Source organism: Lepidochelys kempii, chromosome 28 (assembly GCF_965140285.1).
Source record: "Lepidochelys kempii isolate rLepKem1 chromosome 28, rLepKem1.hap1, whole genome shotgun sequence".
NCBI lineage: Eukaryota > Metazoa > Chordata > Testudines > Cheloniidae > Lepidochelys > Lepidochelys kempii.
The window spans coordinates 6,334,872-6,354,743 of NC_136407.1; the positions used below are offsets into that span (position 1 = coordinate 6,334,872).

Sequence of the window (19,872 nt, forward strand, 5' to 3'; positions counted from 1 at the left end):
TGCACGTATTCATAGCTCCTTCAAATGAAAAGTTTTATTTGGGGATTTGAGAGAGATTGTTTCCTTAAACGCATTTTGTTTTGAGTTCTGCTTTAGTTCTGCAGCAAACCACTCTGATTAACAGAATTCAAAGCATTCATCGACTGACTATTTTCCCCCTGTCTTTCTGTCCAGGAAAATAAACCCCAATATTTACCCAGAAACATTATGAATCATTTTTCGCTCTGATTTTCACCTGTTTTTTGTGGTGGTGGTAATAAACACTGATCAATTCCCGGGAAAAATTAAATAAAATAGAACCTGAAAATGAAGGACCCTAACAACACTATGTGTGGTGAAGGAGAGACAGATGTGTTGGTTGACTGGTTTTCTCATTTAAAAATGTACTTGATGATTTCCATGGCAAATTTCCTCCTCCTCGTCTGTCCTCGTGGAAACAATGGAGAAGCAGGGGGCCCTGGGCAACTCCAGCCCTGGCCGGGAGATGTTCCCTCCCCGCTTTCTTTATGCTGCTGCTGTTATTTCATGGAAAGTCTGGGATGGGGGAAAAGCTGAGTTCACTCCGGGTAGAGGGAAAAAAGGACCCTGAAAATCTCAGGGCCTCAGGAAAAACCCAACCCCTGCTACTGGGATCACTGAGGTGCTGGGGATTTGAGCAGGACAGGGACTGTGCGAATTGTCCAGGTGGGGAATGAATAACAATTTACAACTAGGTTTCAGAGTCGCAGCCGTGTTAGTCTGTATTCGCAAAACGAACAGGAGGACTTCTGGCACCTTAGAGACGAACCAATTTATTTGAGCATAAACTTTCGTGAGCTACAGCCCACTTCATGGGATGCATTCAGTGGAAAATACAGTGGGGAGATTTATATACACAGAGAACATGAAACAATGGGGGTTACCCTACACACTGTAAGGAGAGCGATCACTTAAGGTGAGCTTTTACCAGCAGGAGAGCGTGGGGGGGGGGGAGAAAACCCTTTGTAGTGATAATCAAGGTGGGCCATTTCCAGCAGTTGACAAGAACATCTGAGGAACAGTGGGGGAGTGGGGGGAGAATGGAAATTGTTGAAATCATGGTGGAATTCCTCCAGGGCTTCTTTTCCATGGGTCCAGATGATGAAGATGTCATCAATATAGCGCAAGTAGAGTAGGGGCGTTAGGGGACGAGAGCTGAGGAAGCGTTGTTCTAAATCAGCCATAAAAATGTTGGCATACTGCGGGGCCATGCGGGTACCCATAACAGTGCCGCTGATTTGAAGGTATACATTGGCCCCAAATGTAAAATAGTTATGGGTGAGGACAAAGTCACAAAGTTCAGCCCCCAGGTTAGCCGTGACATTATCGGGGATAGTGTTCCTGACGGCTCGTAGTCCATCTTTGTGTGGGATGTTGGTGTAGAGGGCTTCTACACCCATAGCGGCCAGGATGGTGTTATCAGGAAGATCACCGATGGATTGTAGTTTCCTCAGGAAGTCAGTGGTGTCTCGAAGGTAGCTGGGAGTGCTGGTAGCGTACGGCCTGAGGACGGAGTCTACATAGCCAGACAATCCTGCTGTCAGGGTGCCAATGCCTGAGATGATGGGGCGCCCAGGATTTCCAGGTTTATGGATCTTGGGTAGTAGATAGAATATCCCAGGTCGGGGTTCCAGGGGTGTGTCTGTGCGGATTTGATCTTGTGCTTTTTCAGGGAGTTTCTTGAGCAAATGCTGTAGTTGCTTTTGGTAACTCTCCGTGGGATCAGAGGGTAATGGCTTGTAGAAAGTGGTGTTGGAGAGCTGCCGAGCAGCCTCTTGTTCATATTCCAACCTATTCATGATGACGACAGCAGCTCCTTTGTCCGCCTTTTTGATTATGATGTCAGAGTTGTTTCTGAGGCTGTGGATGGCATTGTGTTCTGCCCGGCTGAGGTTATGGGGCAAGTGATGCTGCTTTTCCACAATTTCAGCCCGTGCACGTCAGCGGAAGCACTCTCTGGAGAAGTCCAGTCTGCTGTTTCGAGCTTCAGGAGGAGTCCACCTAGAATCCCTCTTTTTGTAATGTTGGTAGGGAGGCCTCTGTGGATTAGTATGTTGTTCAGAGGTGTGTTGGAAATATTCCTTCAGTCGGAGACGTCGAAAATAGGATTCTAGGTCACCACAGAACTGTATCATGTTCGTGGGGGTGGAGGGGCAGAAGGAGAGGCCCCGAGATAGGACAGCTGCTTCTGCAGGGCTGAGAGTATAGTTGGATAGGTTAACAATATTGCTGGGTGGGTTGAGGGAACCATTGCTGTGGCCCCTTGTGGCATGGTGTAGTTTAGAAAGTTTAGTGTCCTTTTTCTTTTGTAGAGAAGCAAAGTGTGCGTTGTAAGTGGCTTGTCTAGTTTTAGTAAAGTCCAGCCACGAGGAAGTTTGTGTGGCAGGTTGGTTTTTTATGAGAGTATCCAGTTCTGAGAGCTCCTTCTTAATCTTTCCCTGTTTGCCGTAGAGGATGTTGATCAGGTGATTCCGCAGTTTCTTTGAGAGCGTGGGGCACAAGCTGTCGGCACAGTCTGTGTGGTATGTCGATTGTAATGGATTTTTTACCTTCAGTCCTTTTGGTACCATGTCCATCTGTTTGCATTTGGAAAGGAAGATGATGTCTGTCTGTATCCGTACAAGTTTTTTCATGCAGTTGATAGATTTCCACTCCATACGGCTAAATGCAGTGCCTTGCATAATGACGGGTTTCAGAGTAACAGCCGTGTTAGTCTGGATTCGCAAAAAGAAAAGGAGGACAACTAGATCCACCTCATTGACCACCGACACAGGCGAATCGTGCTGCAGAAAGAAGGGAAACTGGGAGCGATTCTTTGCTGCCAGCCGTGGAAACAGTGACCCGACTGCACTGCAGTGAATGTGCTGGGGAAAGCTGGACTTTACAGGCAGGTGGAAATAGCAGATCCGAGAAAGGCCCCCCCCCACCAGTTCTTCCACCGGGGTGAGGTGTTGAGCGACTCACAGCGCCCCCCAGCGCCGTTACCTTTCAGCAGGGGCTGGCAGCTCCAGCCAGTCAATGCCGGGGAGAGGGCCGAGTGTATCTCTGCACCCTGAGTCTAGGGCAGGCCCTCTCTCTCCCCCACATAGAGAAACTGGCCCTGCTGCAAAGTGACCCCTGAGAACCAGCAACCTCCAGGACAGAGGGTTTGGCCCTCAGAGCAGGGAATGTGTCCCCCATGCTGCCGTTAGGCCCCTGGAGGCTCTGGAAACAGGAGGGCTGTGAGCGTAACCCATCCCAAACAGCCCCCGTCTGGGGATGTAGCTCAGTGGTAGAGCGCATGCTTTGCATGTATGAGGCCCTGGGTTCGATCCCCAGCATCTCCAAGTTCTCTTTTCACCCTGCTGCTTTGCTCAGGCCCAGAGGGGATGTGGCCCAGCAGTCTCCCTGCAGGAGTTTCAGTCCTGCTCAGTGCGGGGCAGGTGCCCATTGCACGGAAGGTCTGTGGGGGTTTTTGCTCCTAAGTCACCTTGGTACATTTAAGATTCCCACCCAAGGGGTGGCTTGGGACAGTAGCGGATGAGAAGGGGGAATCCTCCAGCCCTGGAGGGAAAGGTCCCGTCTGCCCAGACTGAGGGGCAAGGAGACGGAGGGGCAGTCAGTGCTCAGAGAGGAGAGAGCTCAGTGATTTACACCCACCAGGGGACACTGTCTTTTTGAGGCGGGTGCAGCTGGCTTGGGATGGTGCTGACGATGGATAGAAAACAGGCTGGAGTCAATGAGAAATGAGACACAGAAGGGGAAGGAGAAGGGCAGCTCCACCGAAGGTCCTGGGTGCTCAGATGCTCCAAGTCTAGGCACCCTGGCCTGTCCTAGAGAGATAAAAGACAAAAAGGGGCCCAGCCCCCCAACAGTCGTCCCATGGACAAGAATCTGGTTGGGAGTGGGGTGAAGGTTCCCGCTGGACAAAGGGGAGCTGAAGTCCCGCAGCGTCCTGGAATTTAAGCAATGCAAGCTTCAAACCCTGCACGGGTGGGGGCTGAGGGGCACCCGCAGAAGGTTGGGCTGGACAGGGGCGGCAGGCTTGTATAATTTTTGGTGGTGCCCAGAATGGGGCCAAGTCCTGCCCCGCCCACCCCCACAGACACACCTGCCTAAGGCCCTGGGAGGGGGTTTGGGTGTGGGAGGGAGAGGGGTTGGGCGCTGGGAGGGAGTTTGGATGCAGGGTCTGGGCTCGGGCAGGGGGTTGGGGATGCAGGAGAGGGTGAGAAGTGGGCGCTTACCTCGGGCATCTCCCGAAAGTGATCCTCACCCCCCTCTGGCAGCAGCCCCTAGGTGGGGGGTCTCTGCCCACCGCTGCCCGCAGACACCACCCCAGCAGCTCCCATTCCCACAGTTGGCAGAGTCGGCCCTTGGGGCGGGGGCGACGTGTGGCGATCCCCCCGCCCCCGGGGCTGCAGGGACGCGCCAGCCGCTTCCGAGACTGGCAGGCCACACGGAGCGAGGGTGGGCAGGAAGCCGCCTTAGCCCCCTTATGCTGCCGGTGGGGGTCCCCGGGCCCTTTTAAATTGCCCAGGGGCGGCAGGTGGGATCCGGGCGGGGCAGGACGCTCCCAAGGGCCTGACGCTGCTTTGCACAACGATGAATCTCGGAACAGGCCAGCAATGAAATGACGGCAGAACCTGAGGAAGGAAAAGCCTCCGGGTTCATCTGTGGGCCTTGACGCCGAACGGGAGCCGTAATTTGACTCGCTTTGTGGCTGCGGCCGGTAAAATGTCAGGACGAAGTCGTCCCAGTGATTGTGACACTGGGTTTGAGGCGGCTTTGGTCTTATTAAAATGTAACTAGCATGGAACACGTGTGTTTTTAAAGGTGGCTTCCCCAAGCAATCCCAAGTTGTTCTTCCCAGAGCTGGGTGATGGTGGGCAGCAGGGGATCTTCCCAGTCTGCGGGGAAATCTCTCCGGGCCCCACTGTTATTTCTCCAGCCTTTCTCCCCCTAACCACGCACACCTCTCCCCACCCATTATCAATGCTTTACAGCGACCCCTCCCTCCCCTTATGGGATACAGCCTCTCGGTGACAGAGACTGCCTGGGGCTCCCCTCTGCATGGCCCCAATGGGGAAGGAAAGGGACCGATGGGGGAGGAAGAAGACGGGCAGAAGGAGTCAAATGCGGCTAAACCAGAATAGAGGAGATTTTCTTCCTGTTAAAATGGACTGGAGTCTCATTGCTGGAAAGCCACACCTTGAGTGAGGTTTGAACCGGCAGCCTTTCAATTGCCAGGCAAAGGTGCGAACCACAGAGACCGCTCACGGCCGACTTCCCAGCGCTGTCCAAGGAGCCCCTGCAGGGGTGCAAGTGGTTAGTGCAAAGGGCAATATTGCTGGGGTTGTGAGTTCAAGCCTTCCCTGCAGCCCTGGTTTCTATTACCCCATGGAGCTTCCCCAGCTTGCTTGTCCTAATTCACATGGAAAGTGCCATGAGAGGAAGGTCTAAACTGTGGACGTTGGTGCAAAGCTTGGGACCCCCCACCAATGCTGGCCCTATCCGGGTGGGTTGCTCAGGGGCAGGGAGAATTGATTTCTTTGCTGCGGAGAAAGCTGCCAGGACAGGTCTGTGGGCACCAGAGCTCCCCGCTTCTTCCAGCACACGCCAGGCTCTGTCTCTCCTGGAGGAGGGTCCTGTAAGCATTGAGCCTAAAGCTCTTCCAAGCCTTCTTAGCGCAGAGGGCAGCGCGTCAGTCTCATAATCTGAAGGTCCTGAGTTCAAACCTCAGAGAGGGCAACTTTTCTTGCTCCCTGCTTCAGATTTTCTAATGGAAATCGTGGAAAAGGGACTAGAGCTGAGTGGTTTCTAGACACCTCCCCATCCATCTAACACGCACTCAGAGACTTTTCTAAGGCATTCACTTTTCCTTCTCCTTTATGACTCCGGAAATGCCGATTCCTAGAAGCCCCTTTCCACAGAGCACACAGAGCGAGCTGCGGGCTGCCAGGCTGTTGTGGGCAAGTAGCGAAAGGGATGCACAAAAAATCCAGGAGGGCCATTGCCCCCCATGCTCACCCCCCAAGCAGCTTGGACTCTTGATGACTGTGATGCTCCGATTCCAGCTCCTCCGTATCCTCGACCCCCATTGGAGGCAAGTTCCTTCGACCCCTGTTCATATTCCAGACCCCAGCCCGTGCGGCATCCCTGCCCAGCAAGTCACCTTCTGCCCCCGCTGAACCAGCTGGGGGGCTGCCCCCCGGGGCAGACAGCTTATACCGCTCCCCTCAGAGCAGCAGCCGCAGCTGTTGGCGGCTAATCCCCACCTAAGGCTCGGGGGAAGGAGCTGGGGATCACTTGTTATTTCTTCCATACGTCCAGTCTCACTGTGTCTGAACACATTTCTCCCAAAAACCGATTTACATTTAGAGCCCCTCCCCCCATTTCCGCTTTATGCCTCATTCCTGTGCAGATGTGAACCCAAAGAAACTTTTGGGGACCACATGCAGCTACTCCCCGGAAGATTTTTTAATTCAATCATTGCTGACTCCTACCCCCATTCAGAACAGTGGATTTTTTTGCCCAGGAGCTGGGCTAAAGGCAAAATAACGGGCAAAGGTTTGTTACCCCCATGCCCGGTGCTGGAATTCGCTATATTATCCCAGCACAAAGGCTGAACTACGGCACAGCGGCTCCTTTCCCTGCAGAGAAACGCGTTTCCCTGTAAAAGCACCTCAGCGGGGAATGGATAGACCAGCCACGTGGTGGCACCATCCCTTCGGGACTGGAGCTGCAGGTTCAGTCCTGCACAGGGGCTCAGGGGCTCAGTCTACACTGCAATTAAAACCCCCAGGGCTGGCCTGTGCCAGCTGACTCGGGCTCCCAGGGCTCAGACTATTTAATTGCAGCGTAGATGCTCAAGCTCTGGCTGCAAGCAAGAGCTCTGGGTCCCTCCCATCTAGCAGACCCCAGCTGGGATGGAATTGGGGATGGGAGCAGGTTCCCCTGAGCTCATGGGGTCTTTCCGCTCTGAAATCTCCTGCGTTCTCAGTAACCGTCTCATCTGAAATAGAAGCCGCCATCCTGGCAGGGAAAGGAAAGAACAGAAAGCGGAGGAGAGAAAGAGGGAATTCCTCCCCTGCAAGCTGTCTCCCTTGCACCACCCTCCTTAACTCTCATCCCATGTCACTGGGCTCCCTCTATGCTGCAGCCATGGAGAGGACACCAGGGTTTGGTGTGGTACAGAGCATCAGCAAGGAGATCAGGGAGCGTGTCTCTCCGGTGCTCTCCGTGATCCCCATGCTGGCACCAAGCAGGGTGGAATAGGTGGAGTAACCAGTCTGATCCCAATGCAAAGAGGTGAGGAGCAAGGAGGAGACAGAGCCAAGAGCCACTGAGGGTGGAAGGGAGTTAGGAGCATGTGTGTGGCTGATGATCAGGGGGAGGGATAGCTCAGTGGTTTGTGCATTGGCCTGCTAAACCCAGGGTTGTAAGTTCAATCCTTGAGGGGGCCATTTAGGGATCTGGAGCAAAAATTGGGGATTGGCCCTGCTTTGAGCAGGGGGTTGGATAAGATGATCTCCTGAGGTCCCTTCCCACCCTGATATTCTATTATTGGAGATGCATAGAGATACTGCAGGGGTTGGATAGTGCATTTTCTACCTTCCCCAGCTGATAGCAAATAGCTGTGAAATTCCCTGGAAGTTTGTGTGTGTCTCATTCCCCTGTCTCCAAACCAATGGCCAGTCTACATCCAGGATAACAACCTACTAGGGCTGCTACGCTATTAGTTAACATGGCAGACGTCTGTGCAGTGGACCTAAAGGCCCTGCTTTGCTGATCACACACTGGCTGGTCAATACGGCTGATCAGAATGGAATTTCTATTGCTCAATTTTCCTTTCTAAAAAACTAGAGGAAATGCCGTATTAAAATGTCCATCCCCTTTTCTAGATGTAATTTGCTGGGTCTGAGAAGGCAGCCTTTGTCTCGCGAGAAGAATCGGCAGTGCTGTCGGTCAGTGCTGGATGGGCAATGAGCCCAAATGCTTCTCACTCGGCTTCTCTTCCACAATAATCTGTCTGCCCTTCTCTTTCCTCATCCAGCCAGCCCCAGACTAGATTGCCACAGAGACAAACAAGGGCTCTTTGTCCCGTGACAAACCTACAGCTCTTAGTGGTCCCAAGAAACCCAACAAGAGGAGGAAAACCAGCAGGGTTCTGTGCTTGGTTTTTTCCAAGCCCATGTTTAACCATCCCTGCTGCATTGTGAGCCTGGGTTTACATGTGTTTGACCAGGTCTCACAGTCGTGTTACAAGTCTGCCACCGGTGGCGATCCCTCCATTCGAGGATCATCTCTAGCATGGATTTACACGTGGGCCCTGAGAGGACACAGGAGTCCGAGCCTGGAACCACAGAGCCGCCCACAGTAGGTACAGACCTTTCCTGGCAGGTCAGCTGCCCGTTGGGAGAAAGATTTCTTTTTCCTTCCTTTTCTCTCTTTTCGGCTTCCAGGGCAAGGCGCTTCTCCTCGAAGCGGGCCGCTTGCCTGCGGGAGGATGTGGGGCCGTTGAGGTCAGTTGGTGGCTTGCTCCTCCCAACTTGTGAATAGGTGGCCCGTTAGCAAGTGTGAAAAACTGGCACAGGGGGTGGGTGGTAATAGGCACCTATAAAAGACAAAGCCCCAAATATTGGGACTGTCCTTGTACTGTCAGGACATCTGGTCACCCTACTTGGGATGGCCACGGCAGTTTTCTTGAGAGACGCCTTCAGGGCGTGCTAGACGCCTGCGGGTGTTTTCTTCGACCGGGGGCCAGCTGGTACGCCGGCAGCGACCGCACGGTCCTGACAAGCAGGCGGTCTGGGGCCCAGCGGCTGGGAAAGTCCGAGACGACTGGAGAGCCCAACTCGCTGCAGCCGGTCCCCGCTTTCACAGCCGTTGGGATCCAACGATCCTCTGCTGCCTGATCCACCACTGAGGACTCGCGGGGGTCGTGTTACATGCCCACACTGCACTACGCAGCCATTCTGACTTGGATCTGCCGCTTGACCTGCCTCCCCGCTGTGCAAGGACAGAGACTGGGCTCGGGATCTGACCATCCTCCCTAGCTGTGTCCTAGGACCTGAGTGCCTGCTGACCCAAGTCGGACTGACTTATGTCTGCGCAGACTGGGGGCCTGGGCTCAAACCTGAGTTGGATCCCACACTTAGGGTGCAGAGCAGACCCACTCATGCCAGGCTCAGGCCAGGCCCCTAAAGAGAGGGTTTTATTGCCTAGTTACCTGGTGACCTGGGAAACCCACAGTCCCTTTGTGATGTCAAACAAGGTTTTGCAGGCCACCTGAACTGCCCAGGGAGAGAGGGAGCCGGAAGAGCTGGGGGCTGCCGGGATCTTCTTGGGTTTTTGAAATTTAAGTGACACCTAGATCTGGGCACTAAGCCCTCCTCCTTGGGAAGGGAATCTGTGCAGATGGAGAGTGGAAGAATGCATGGGGTGTGAATGGACACACACATGGGCAGGACCCATGGAGAGGGAAAGAGGTCTCATCTGTACGTGAGGCAGGTTGAATGGGAAATGAAATGGCCGTTTACTCATCGAAGCCTACAGAAAACTAGAGTTTGTTACTAGAGGAAATTCAGAGCAACTGTAAAGCATAGGGTTACGTGGAAAGCAGCGTTCGCTCTCTGGGGCCTGGAGAGGGGAAGAAATCTGCTAATGTCTTCCTGTGAATTCAATTGACCTTTCTTCCTCTTCACCTTTACAACAAAGACACCCAGGATGGAGGTGTGAAACCTTTCCCTTAGAGAATGGCATTCAGTCACTTTCTTTTGCTTCTTTCCACCATTAGCCGTGCAGGTAGGAGACATGTATTTGTTTTAGAGGAGTCTTTGTTGATGGGCATTTTCATTGTTTTCTTTCCATCTATCTAGCCCTGCAGTTGGCCTTGCTAGCTAGTTAATAGCTAGCTGGCAGCCCGGACCTCCCTTGCTTCTATTAATTAAAGGGCAAAAAACTTGGTTAATGCCCACTGAAGTTTGCTGGTGAGATGTTATTCCTTTCAGAACTGCAATGTCAGCAAAATTCAAACTTTTGAAAACCAGGGAATGCACCACAGTTAAGGTTGCCCACATAACCTTAACTCTGCCTTTTTTCAGCAATGCCCTGATATGCCCTGTTAACATACATTCATTTACTTTACCAGCACCACATTCGCTGAATCATACAGGCTCTCCGCCTCCATTAACAACCCTTCAAATAAGACCCCCAACATCAGCTGGGCCTGACGAAGCATAGTCAACCAGGCGGGGCCAACATGGAAAAGTGCAGAGTCCTGCACTTAGGATGGAAGAATCCCATGCACCGCTACAGGCTGGGGACTGACTGGTGAAGTGGTAGTTCTCCTAAGAGGGCAGGTTTCCATCATGATAAAAATACACCTGTACTTTTTTTCACACTTTGCAATCTTCCGAAGTAGCAGGAGGTGGAGGAGAAGGGGTCCAAATGCATAAGACACAAGAACAAAACTAAGAGACAAAAGCATAGAATCAGGACGCAAGATTTGTGAATGCTGCAGTCTGAACTCTGGGCCAGACCCATTCATTCCTTCATTGGTTACCATCCCTTCCACAGCACGAACGTCCTTGTTGCCCGACCAGGCAGCCCAACTGGGATCCATGGGCCAGGAATCTCCTCTGAAAGCATCAACCGTTTCTCACTTTGCCTCATGGAACTTTGGATCTCAACGGCAGAGGACAACTGTTCCCAATCTAACCCTGGCGTCCTCTGGGGCTGTAATCGGTGCCGCTGTGGTACACTAGGACCCAGGTCAAATTCTTCCCCGGGGTGAAAATGAACAAGTGCGTGCCTGTTATTTCTACCCGAGTTCTTGCAAATCCTTCGCCTGGCTCAGGGTAAATTTACACTTCTCCGTGGTGGAATCCTTCACCAGACCACCCAAAATCTGAGTAATTTTAGTGAAGAATGGCCTCTCAAACAGGTCCAGTTTATTTCTTTAAAATGGTGTCATGGATCTAAATTAGGAACCAGATTACAGGCCTGGATCTGAGTCTCACTGAGTTCCCAGAGGTGAGGTTTCTATGAGAAAATAGTTATTTTTTTGCAGCAGTCTCACATTCAACACTGACTTCATTGTACACACAAATTGCCGCAACTGGAAAGGGCGAGTTCAGCAAAGCACCACTTCTCTTTCCGCCACATCTGCGTAGTTCGGGACAACATTTCCTAATTCCCAAGATTAGCCAGGCGAGATCTTCAGGAGTAACCTCCTGTAGGGCCTGGGACACAACCAGTTTGAGAACCAAATACAAGGGGATTTTGCACCGTTCCATGCCTCTTACTTTGGAATTCTCCCCATGGATTGTCTGACAATATTGACCTACACAATCGAACACCCCTCTGATCATCTGCACTTACTCCAGTTAGTTGCACAGTTTGGGGTCTACCATAGACCACGATTTCAGAGCAGAGATCGAAACACACTACTATGGCTTTGTTAGCATGTCCAATAACTTGGCATATTCTCCCGTTGATTGAACTGCACTGGGACTTTCTCCGGGTCATCATGGCACGGTGGGAAAACAGCAAAAGAAAAAGAATAGAGTCTATTTTACCATTTGGCTCAAAGTCCCCAGGAAATCTGTTACACTCAGTCAAACAAAACTAATATCCAGTTATGTAACCACCGGCCTTCAGGAGAGAGAGACAAACCCAGCTGTCACCGAGGGGTAAGAGCCTTTTGGTTTCACAGGAAGTTAAATTCCGGAGCAGGATACACCCGATGACTCAGAATCAGGACAACGAATTCTCCCACCATCTTCTCCTCTCATCCTTTGAAACCTGCTTCACTCCACGCTGTCTCACAGTTACCGCATCATGTGATTTAGGAACGTTTTCGCGTCATCATAATGGGAAAAAACAACCAGCCTTCCCATCCAAAACCAATCCCAACTCCGAAGGAAAAAGACAGGAAGTGGCTTTGCCTATAGATGAAAAAGGGGGTTTAAACTAAGAATAATTACACAGTTTTAGATCCATTAAACATTCTCCTTCCAGGTCTGTGACTCTTGCACCTCCAAACCTAACGAGTCTGATTTAGGATCAAAGAAATCGAACCATGATTCCCAAGCACGGAGAGCTCAGAACACTGTGTCTTGGGGAACTATGGGAAGTGGAGGGATACGACGGGAAGAAGATAAACTCTACACAGCTGAGACAGACAGAAACACTGCTGAGATGATGGGAAAGGAGGGAATCCCTCCGACACACCCAATTGTCTTTGGGTGTCAAAGAATTTGCTATAATCAAGTATATTTTAAGTGAGAAAACGGTACAATAAATAAGTGATGTTCAGCACAACCCATGGCAATGTGAGAACAAATGGGAATGAGGGAATCGGTGCCCAAAGGGAGTTGGTGACTCTAACCATCACGTTGCAGTGGGAGCAACAGTAGAAATGAGACGCTCCAGGGTTGTTTAGACAAGGAAAACTGATGGAGCACTGGTGAGATTCTGATTAAACCTGCTAGACCACCCCCCGCTACAAAACACACTCTATGTCTTTACTACAGGAATAGTTGTGGTTTGACATAGAATCATAGAATCTCAGGGTTGGAAGGGACCTCAGAAGGTCATCTAGTCCAACCCCCTGCTCAAAGCAGGACCAATTCCCAGTTAAATCATCCCAGCCAGGGCTTTGTCAAGCCTGACCTAAGGAAGGAGATTCTACCACCTCCCTAGGGAACGCATTCCAGTGTTTCACCACCCTCTTAGTGAAAAAGTTTTTCCTAATATCCAATCTAAACCTCCCCCACTGCAACTTGAGACCATCACTCCTCGTTCTGTCATCTGCTACCATTGAGAACAGTCTAGAGCCATCCTCTTTGGAACCCCCTTTCAGGGAGTTGAAAGCAGCTATCAAATCCCCCCTCATTCTTCTCTTCTGCAGGCTAAACAATCCCAGCTCCCTCAGCCTCTCCTCATAACTCATGTGTTCCAGTCCCCTCATCATTTTTGTTGCCCTTCGCTGGACTCTCTCCAATTTATCCACATCCTTCTTGAAGTGTGGGGCCCAAAACTGGACACAGTACTCCAGATGAGGCCTCCCCAATGTCGAATAGAATGTTCTGACATCAAGCTAGCTAAGGCCACAGGGGAAATCCGAGTGGAGATGAGGGCCAGGTAATTTTATCTCAATGGAGCTAGTGTAGGTCACCCCTGTCCCCTGGAGCTAATGACATTCCTGGTAATCATAGAATAGAATATCAGGGTGGGAAGGGACCTCAGGAGGTCATCTAGTCCAGCCCCCTGCTCAAAGCAGGACCAATCCCCAATTTTTGCCCCATATCCCTAAATGGCCCCCTCAAGGATTGAACTCACAACCCGGGGTTTAGCAGGCCAGTGCTCAAACCACTGAGCTAGGAAGACATGTTCCCATGACGCACAGAATAAAGGAGTTGATAGGATGGAGCAGAGGATTAATCCCAAAGAACGGGGAGGTACAAAAGAGAAAAACGGGCAACCCACCTAGGGGACCCCAGAGACCACGTGACACGAATAGTTCGAAGAGCTTTTAAGACGGAATTAGCAAAAACTAGTAAAGAGCAAAAAAAAAAACCCAAAAACCTGTTGTCAGCCTTTGATAAAGTCCTCATCGTGTTTATTTCCTTTGCAAATCCTCTGATGAGAAGTGAGGGCTGAGTTCTGAGACAAGCTCTCCCACACTCAGAGCATCTGTAGTCTCTCTAGGCTGTGTGGACCCTCTGATGTCTCAGCTCGGTCTGAGCTCCGAGCGAAGATTTTCCCCGCACTCACAAGGTCCCCACACTCACTGCGTGGGCTATTTCTCTCCCCCGTTTGGATTTTGTGCTGGGCTGTGGTTTCCTCAAGGTACTCGTGAGGCCCCCCCAATAATGAATGGAGCTCTTTGTTTTCTCCCTTGGCTTGTTTCTCTGCCTCCTCTCTGGCCTGTGCTGACTCTCACGACCTTCTCTCTGCTCGTGACTCGGGGACACATCCTCCTGAGGTATTTGCAGCAACGCCCTACATGGTACCACTTTCTCAGCATCTTCCTGAGGAGGTTTCTTCTCCTCCTCCTCGCCCGCCATGCCATCACCTGCTGGGATAGAGAGAGACGCCTCAGAAACAGGGGAGAGCTAACCAAAGTAAGTGCTGGAGAAATGGGAATTAGTCAGGAACTGAATTTCCCCAAAGTCTTTCCCACGGGACGGGAGGGGATCAATTCTGCCTGTAAATCCCACCCAAGCACTCAGGGGGAAGGGAGGCCAAGGAGGGAGCTACTGCCAGGTGTCACTCACAAAGGGCAGGACATCATGAGCGACATCCACCCTGAGGATACAAACCTGCTGGGGACAATCCTGAACGCGGAGAACTCACAAGGTCTCGGTCGGGAATCCCAGCTGTGTCCTTCAGACGCGGACAGGTTTCGAATTGATTTCGTGATTCCTCCCCTGCGTATGCGCCCCTGAGGCTCTCGGTCTCCTCTGAATCAGAGATCTCTGGTTCGTCCTCTTTGTTTCAGATGGGAGATCGCGTCAGGTTTGAAAACCGGGAACTCTGCAGAGGGAAAGGAAATCCGGTGGGTTCGTGGGAGATTTGTCACGCACAAAAATTCTATTATTTTAACCCCAGCCCATTCGGAAGTTGCAATATGCCGGGGCCAGCTCCCCAGGGGCTCAAACGTGTCGGCGGCTCGGCCGAAAGAGGGATTTAACTAACCCCATCTCTGCTGGGAAAACACACCACCCGACACTCCTCCTCAAAGGGAGGCCTAGAACACGGAGACCGTAACTCCACAGCCTAGAAAGGGAAGATGGCTCCGGGCAAGAAAACCACCTGCTTCTTTCTGAGAAAGAGAGTCCCAGGGAAGTTGGGAACAGCGAGCATGGGCTGGTGGAAGTCAGAGGACTAAGCAATAGGAGGGTGTATTAGATGTCAGGGAAGCACATCTTGAGGAATCAGGCATGGGCAGCAGGTGTCAAAGGCCGAGCCCACACTCTGCCCCCAGGCTGCTGCCTGCCCGTGCTCTGGGGCTCTTCCCTGGCCCCGGGCTGGGGCTGGGTGGGGGGCCCAGGCTGCAGGCAGGGGCTCCAGGGGGATGGAGCCAGTGCTCACGACGCCTGGTGCTCTGGGGCTGGAGGCGCTTGGGTGGCCCAGGGATGGGGGCAGGAGAACAAGCCGAAGGGGCTGGCTGGGCCGGGGGGCTAGCCTCCCCGAGCCGGCGGTTCATGCCCCACACACGGAATTAGGGACTCTAGCAAGTCAGGCGAAATGGGAGGGAGTCTGAAAATCCCCCTGGGTCTGGAGAAGGCTGGGGAATTAGATGCTATAATTTAGGAGCAACAGACTCTAGTTCCTCTGGAAAAGGAGAATACAAAAAATATTAATGATCTGGAGGATGGTGTGGATTGCACCCTCAGCAAGTTTGCAGATGACACTAAACTGGGAGGAGAGGTAGATAGGCTGGAGGGTAGGGAGAGGATACAGAGGGCCCTAGATAAATTGGAGGATTGGGCCAAAAGAAATCGGATGAGGTTCAACAAGGACAAATGCAGAGTCCTGCACTTAGGACGGAAGAATCCCAGGCACAGCTACAGACTAGGGACCGACTGGCTCAGCAGCAGTTCTGCAGAAAAGGACCGAGGGGTGACAGTGGACGAGAAGCTGGATATAAGTCTGCAGGGTGCCCTCATTGCCAAGAAGGCTAAGGGCGTATTGGGCTGCATTAGTAGGGGCATTGCCAGCAGATCAAGGGAAGTGATTATTCCCCTCTATTTGGCATTGGTGAGGCCAGACCTGGAGTACTGCGTCCAGTTTTGGGTCCCCCATTACAGAAAGGATGTGGACAAACTGGACAGAGAGAGTCCAGCAAAGGGCAACGAAAATGATCAGGGGGCCGGGGCACATGACTTACGAGGAGAGGCTGAGGGAACTGGGCTTATTTAGTCTGCAGAAGAGAAGAGTGAGGGGGGATTTGGTAGCAGCCTTCAACTACCTGAAGCCTAAAACTGCCTGGATGCTCTGGGACTCGAGCACCCACGGGAAAAAAAATAGCGGGGGTGGGGGGGCGCTCAGCACATGCCAGCCACAGCTGTGGGGCGGCCCCAGGGCTGGCCCCTGATCAGCTGTTCGGCAGCTGACAGGAGGTGCTCTGGGGAGGGCGGAGAGGAGCCAGTCGGGGGCAGGGGGACTTTGGGGGAGGGGGCTGAGAGGAGCAAGTGAAGGGCGGGGGCTGGGAGAGGGAGTGGAGCAAGGTGGAAAGAGGCGGGGCATGGGCGGGGCCTCAGGAGAACTGCGTTGGGGGGGGGAGCTTCGGAGTGGAGCACCCACCGGGAAAAATACAAGTCAGTGCCTATGGTTGGGGAGCAGGAAATTTGGGATAACTGGGAGCGAGCAGGGCTGGAAGACGTGGGAAAGGATAAGCCAATATAAGGAGTGAGTGTTTCCGGGGTCCCAGGAGGTGGAGAGGGGTGGGAGGAAGGAGCGTGGGTGTATTAGTGAGGGACAGGACAGCTGAGTCTTCATCCCCTTCCTCAGCTCTTTGAATCCCCCACCCCAATCAGGCCTTGTGCCTTTCTCTCTCCTGGAGTGGACTTCTGCAATTCTCCTAGGCCAGGCCCGGGGCTACAATACCCAGCAGATGAACCATGCTTACCCAGCAGGCCAGGCTGAATGCAGACACCTTCGTCAGTCTGCGATCATTTGTGTACGCTCGCAAAACAGCCTTCTTCATGCCAAAGTCGGGTCTATTTTGCAGCAGGACTCAAGGGTAAGAAAAAAAAAGGATTTTCAAATAACAATCTTCATGCCTGCTTGTCTTACCCTCAATGGTCAGCTAGGCAGGTGTGACCCACGGGGAACTGCGGTGATAGTTTTCTGGTGCCGATGTCTGCCTCGGTTTCCCTCTGTACTTTGCATTGCTCCCCAGGGTGAAAAGCGGGTTGCTCCGTTCTTGGGGCAGGACCGGAGATTTGAGGTGCGTGTGCCAGGTAGGCAGCTGGGGTGGATCGAATGGATCGTTAAAGGACAGGCTGAAGCAGATCAATGCAGAATCCAAAGAGACAAAGTCACCCCCCATGGCCAGGACATTTCCACATGGCAACAACCAAAGGCGAGGAAAGAGAGTCCCCCGCCCTCTCCTCTCAGCCGGGAAGCAGAGCATCGGGCCGAGCTGGAGAAGAAAGGGGAAAGGTGAGAGGCAACTGGGCCCTCTCCTAGGGCTGACAGAGAGACTGAAATGGATTTCAAACCGGCCTCTTGCACTGGCCCCATAGACCAGACCCTGTGGATCGGTGAGAGCAGATCTAACTTCTTCAGACACCCCATTGGGCCCCCCCGGGTCTCCGTCTCTTTCCCCTTGCCAATTACCGCCGATAGCTCCTGCATTGTCTCATACCAGTTGTCAAGGGTTTGCCAAAGGGTGGCTAATTTTGAGCCATTCTTCTTCCCTTCCCGCTTGTTTTCCATACAGCCCCCCTATTAAACTGAACCAGCATATCCATCCCCACAGCCAGGTCAACATACAGTATTCAACAATATTACAGAGCCGCTCTGGCTCCCATCTCAGGGGTTTGGAGCTACGGGGGAGGGCCTACCCAATTCACGGCCATGAAAAATACGTCACGGACGGTGAAATCCCGTCTCCCCAGTGAAATCTGGATATCGCAGGGGGACTGTGCAATGGCCACCCTTACTTCTGCGCTGCCTTCAGACCTCGGTTCCTGGCCAGCAGCTGCTGCCCTCCGGCCGCCCAACTCTGAAGGCAGTGCAGAAGTAAGGGTGGCCATACCGTGGGCCCGCTGCAATAGCCTTGCGACCCTCCCTCCCCCATGACCCTCCTTTGGGTCAGGACCCCCACGGTTACAGCGCCGTGAAACGTAGGATTTCGACACCGGAATCTGTGAAATTCAAGATTTTTAAAAAATGGAGTGGAGGGACGGTTTGGGGGGGAGCTGGAGCTGCCGGGAGCCTACCCCATTAACACAGAGTCCCCACAGAGCCCTCGCCGATTTAGGGGCTATGCCCCGTTCTTATTGCTGCCCAGTTTCTCTTTATTCTGTCGACATTTTGAGATATTACCGTTTTCACTCTTCCTCCTCCATTGCTAAGTGGCCACCCCCTCCACCACACTGGCCTCTTCCCTGCCTAATCGGTCACTAGCCACCATTTCTCAGGCCTTCCATTCCTCCCAGCCACAAGACCACCCCTTCCCTGCGAAAAGCGGGCTATCTTGGCCGTGTCCTAGGTTGGGAGTGACTCTGGGGATGCAGAAGATCGTCCTTCTTCCTCCCTATCTGCAGCAGCCCCATTCTCTCTTGGCTCTTTGAGTCAGACCCGTCTGATGTCACATGGCCCAATTCCTATTCGAATCATAGGAGATTAGGGTTGGAAGGGACCTCAGGAGGTCATCTAGTCCAACCCCCTGCTCAAAGCAGGACCAATCCCCCACTAAATCATCCCAGCCAGGGCTTTGTCGAGCCTGACCTTAAAAACCTCTAAGGATGGAGGTTCAACCACCTCCCTAGGTAACGCATTCCAGTGCTTCACCACCCTCCCAGTGAAATAGTGTTTCCGAATATCCAACCTAAACCTCCCCCACTGCAACTTGAGACCATTACTCCTCGTTCTGTCATCTGCCACCACTGAGAACAGCTGAGCTCCATCCTCTTTCGAGGTAGTTGAACAATAATTGAGCCCCAGAGCATCCAGGCAGTCAGCGCCTATGCCCCCAACCATTTTGCACCCCACTCTCCCATGCAGTCCTTGCTCCTGCCTCCCAGAAGCTCCCGCCAAAAAGCGCCCCTTCCTTCCCGCTCCCCAAACCCATTTCCTGGAGCACCCACCCTGCCTTTACTTCCACCACCACGTACAGTTCAAACTGGAGACCGGGAAGCACAAACATTGAAACAAGCATTAAAAATAAAGCTTTACCAGAAACTCGTATTCTTGCTAAGATGTTCCGGGTTAGGGTTAGGGCATACATGGCCGGCTTGCCACCAAAGGCCTGGGATAAAAATCTCTCTTTGCCATCCAGGAACCACAAGAACGGTTGTGTCCTCCAAAATGTGGAATGCTTGAAAGGATAGAGAAGGCCTATGGAGCAGGTCATGGCCATGTCGCTTCCCCCAGAGCCCCAGATGTTCTGTAATTTTAAGCAAAATTGGGATTTTCAAGTTACCATGCGCTGTATGGACTTTTCACTGCGATTAACCCAGTAGTGTCCATGGAGCTTCTGGGATCTGCGGCATTCCTCTCACACTATACCGAAGGTCAGTTTTACAAAAGATCCGATTTTTCTTTCAGATTCCACCAGTATTTCCCCCCCCACCCCCGAGCTTTTGCACTGAGCCATTTCGGACAATAACGTTTTGTTTTAAGTCTGCTTGCAGGCAGCTCGACCTGTCCTGGCTGTCATATCTCGGCAGCCCATGAACACTCCAGCAGAAGCTTGGGTCTCTGCACCGTCACAGACCTGTCCCAGAGATGGCGTGTCCACAATGAACTTATGGTTGACATCCTGGAGAGGGCCAACAACCCTGTGCAATAACAAAGAGGGAAGGATTCATGGCAAATGGAAGCCGGAGGCCAGGTGCTTCAGAGGGAATGAACAGAACAGGGAATCATCCAGTGATCCATCCTCTCTCTCTCTCTCATTCCCAGCTTCTGCAAACAGAGGCTAGAGACACCATCCCTGCCCACCCTGGCTAATAGCCATTGATGGACCTATTCTCCATGAACTTATCTAGTTCTTTTTTGAACCCTGTTACAGTCTTGGCCTTCACAACATCCTCTGGCAAGGAGTTCCCCAGGTTGACTGTGCGTTGTGTGACGAAATAGTTCCTTTTGTTTGTTTTAAACCATTTAAATTCATTTCATTGGGTGACCCCCAGT

At 52.3% G+C, this 19,872-nt stretch overlaps 1 protein-coding gene and 2 non-coding genes across 17 annotated transcripts in view; 2 read left to right on the forward strand and 1 right to left on the reverse strand.

Annotated features, from left to right (window-relative positions):
* The first annotated feature begins 3,272 nt into the window (after nt 1-3,272).
* Nucleotides 3,273-3,344, forward strand: TRNAA-UGC (transfer RNA alanine (anticodon UGC)). The gene has a single exon. It is a non-coding gene; the product is annotated as a tRNA-Ala (tRNA).
* A 2,328-nt stretch (nt 3,345-5,672) lies between these two features.
* On the forward strand, nt 5,673-5,745 carry TRNAM-CAU (transfer RNA methionine (anticodon CAU)). The gene has a single exon. It is a non-coding gene; the product is annotated as a tRNA-Met (tRNA).
* A 7,774-nt stretch (nt 5,746-13,519) lies between these two features.
* The window catches only part of LOC140904253 (E3 ubiquitin-protein ligase TRIM7-like), an 84,021-nt gene continuing 77,668 nt past the window's right edge, over nt 13,520-19,872 (reverse strand). For 3 of the 15 annotated variants that reach the window (XM_078850967.1, XM_078850965.1, XM_078850960.1), the window contains one exon: nt 16,891-16,978. Coding sequence is in view for 4 of the 15 variants with exons in the window: in XM_078850959.1 (XP_078707085.1) it covers nt 17,023-17,152; nt 18,913-19,123 (341 nt within the window). In the remaining 11 variants the exon portion in view is untranslated. Of the gene's footprint in view, nt 14,081-14,324; nt 14,539-16,636; nt 17,153-18,912; nt 19,124-19,872 lie in introns of those variants that run through there. The other 12 variants (XM_078850959.1, XM_078850957.1, XR_013635116.1 and 9 more) reach the window with 11 other exon arrangements.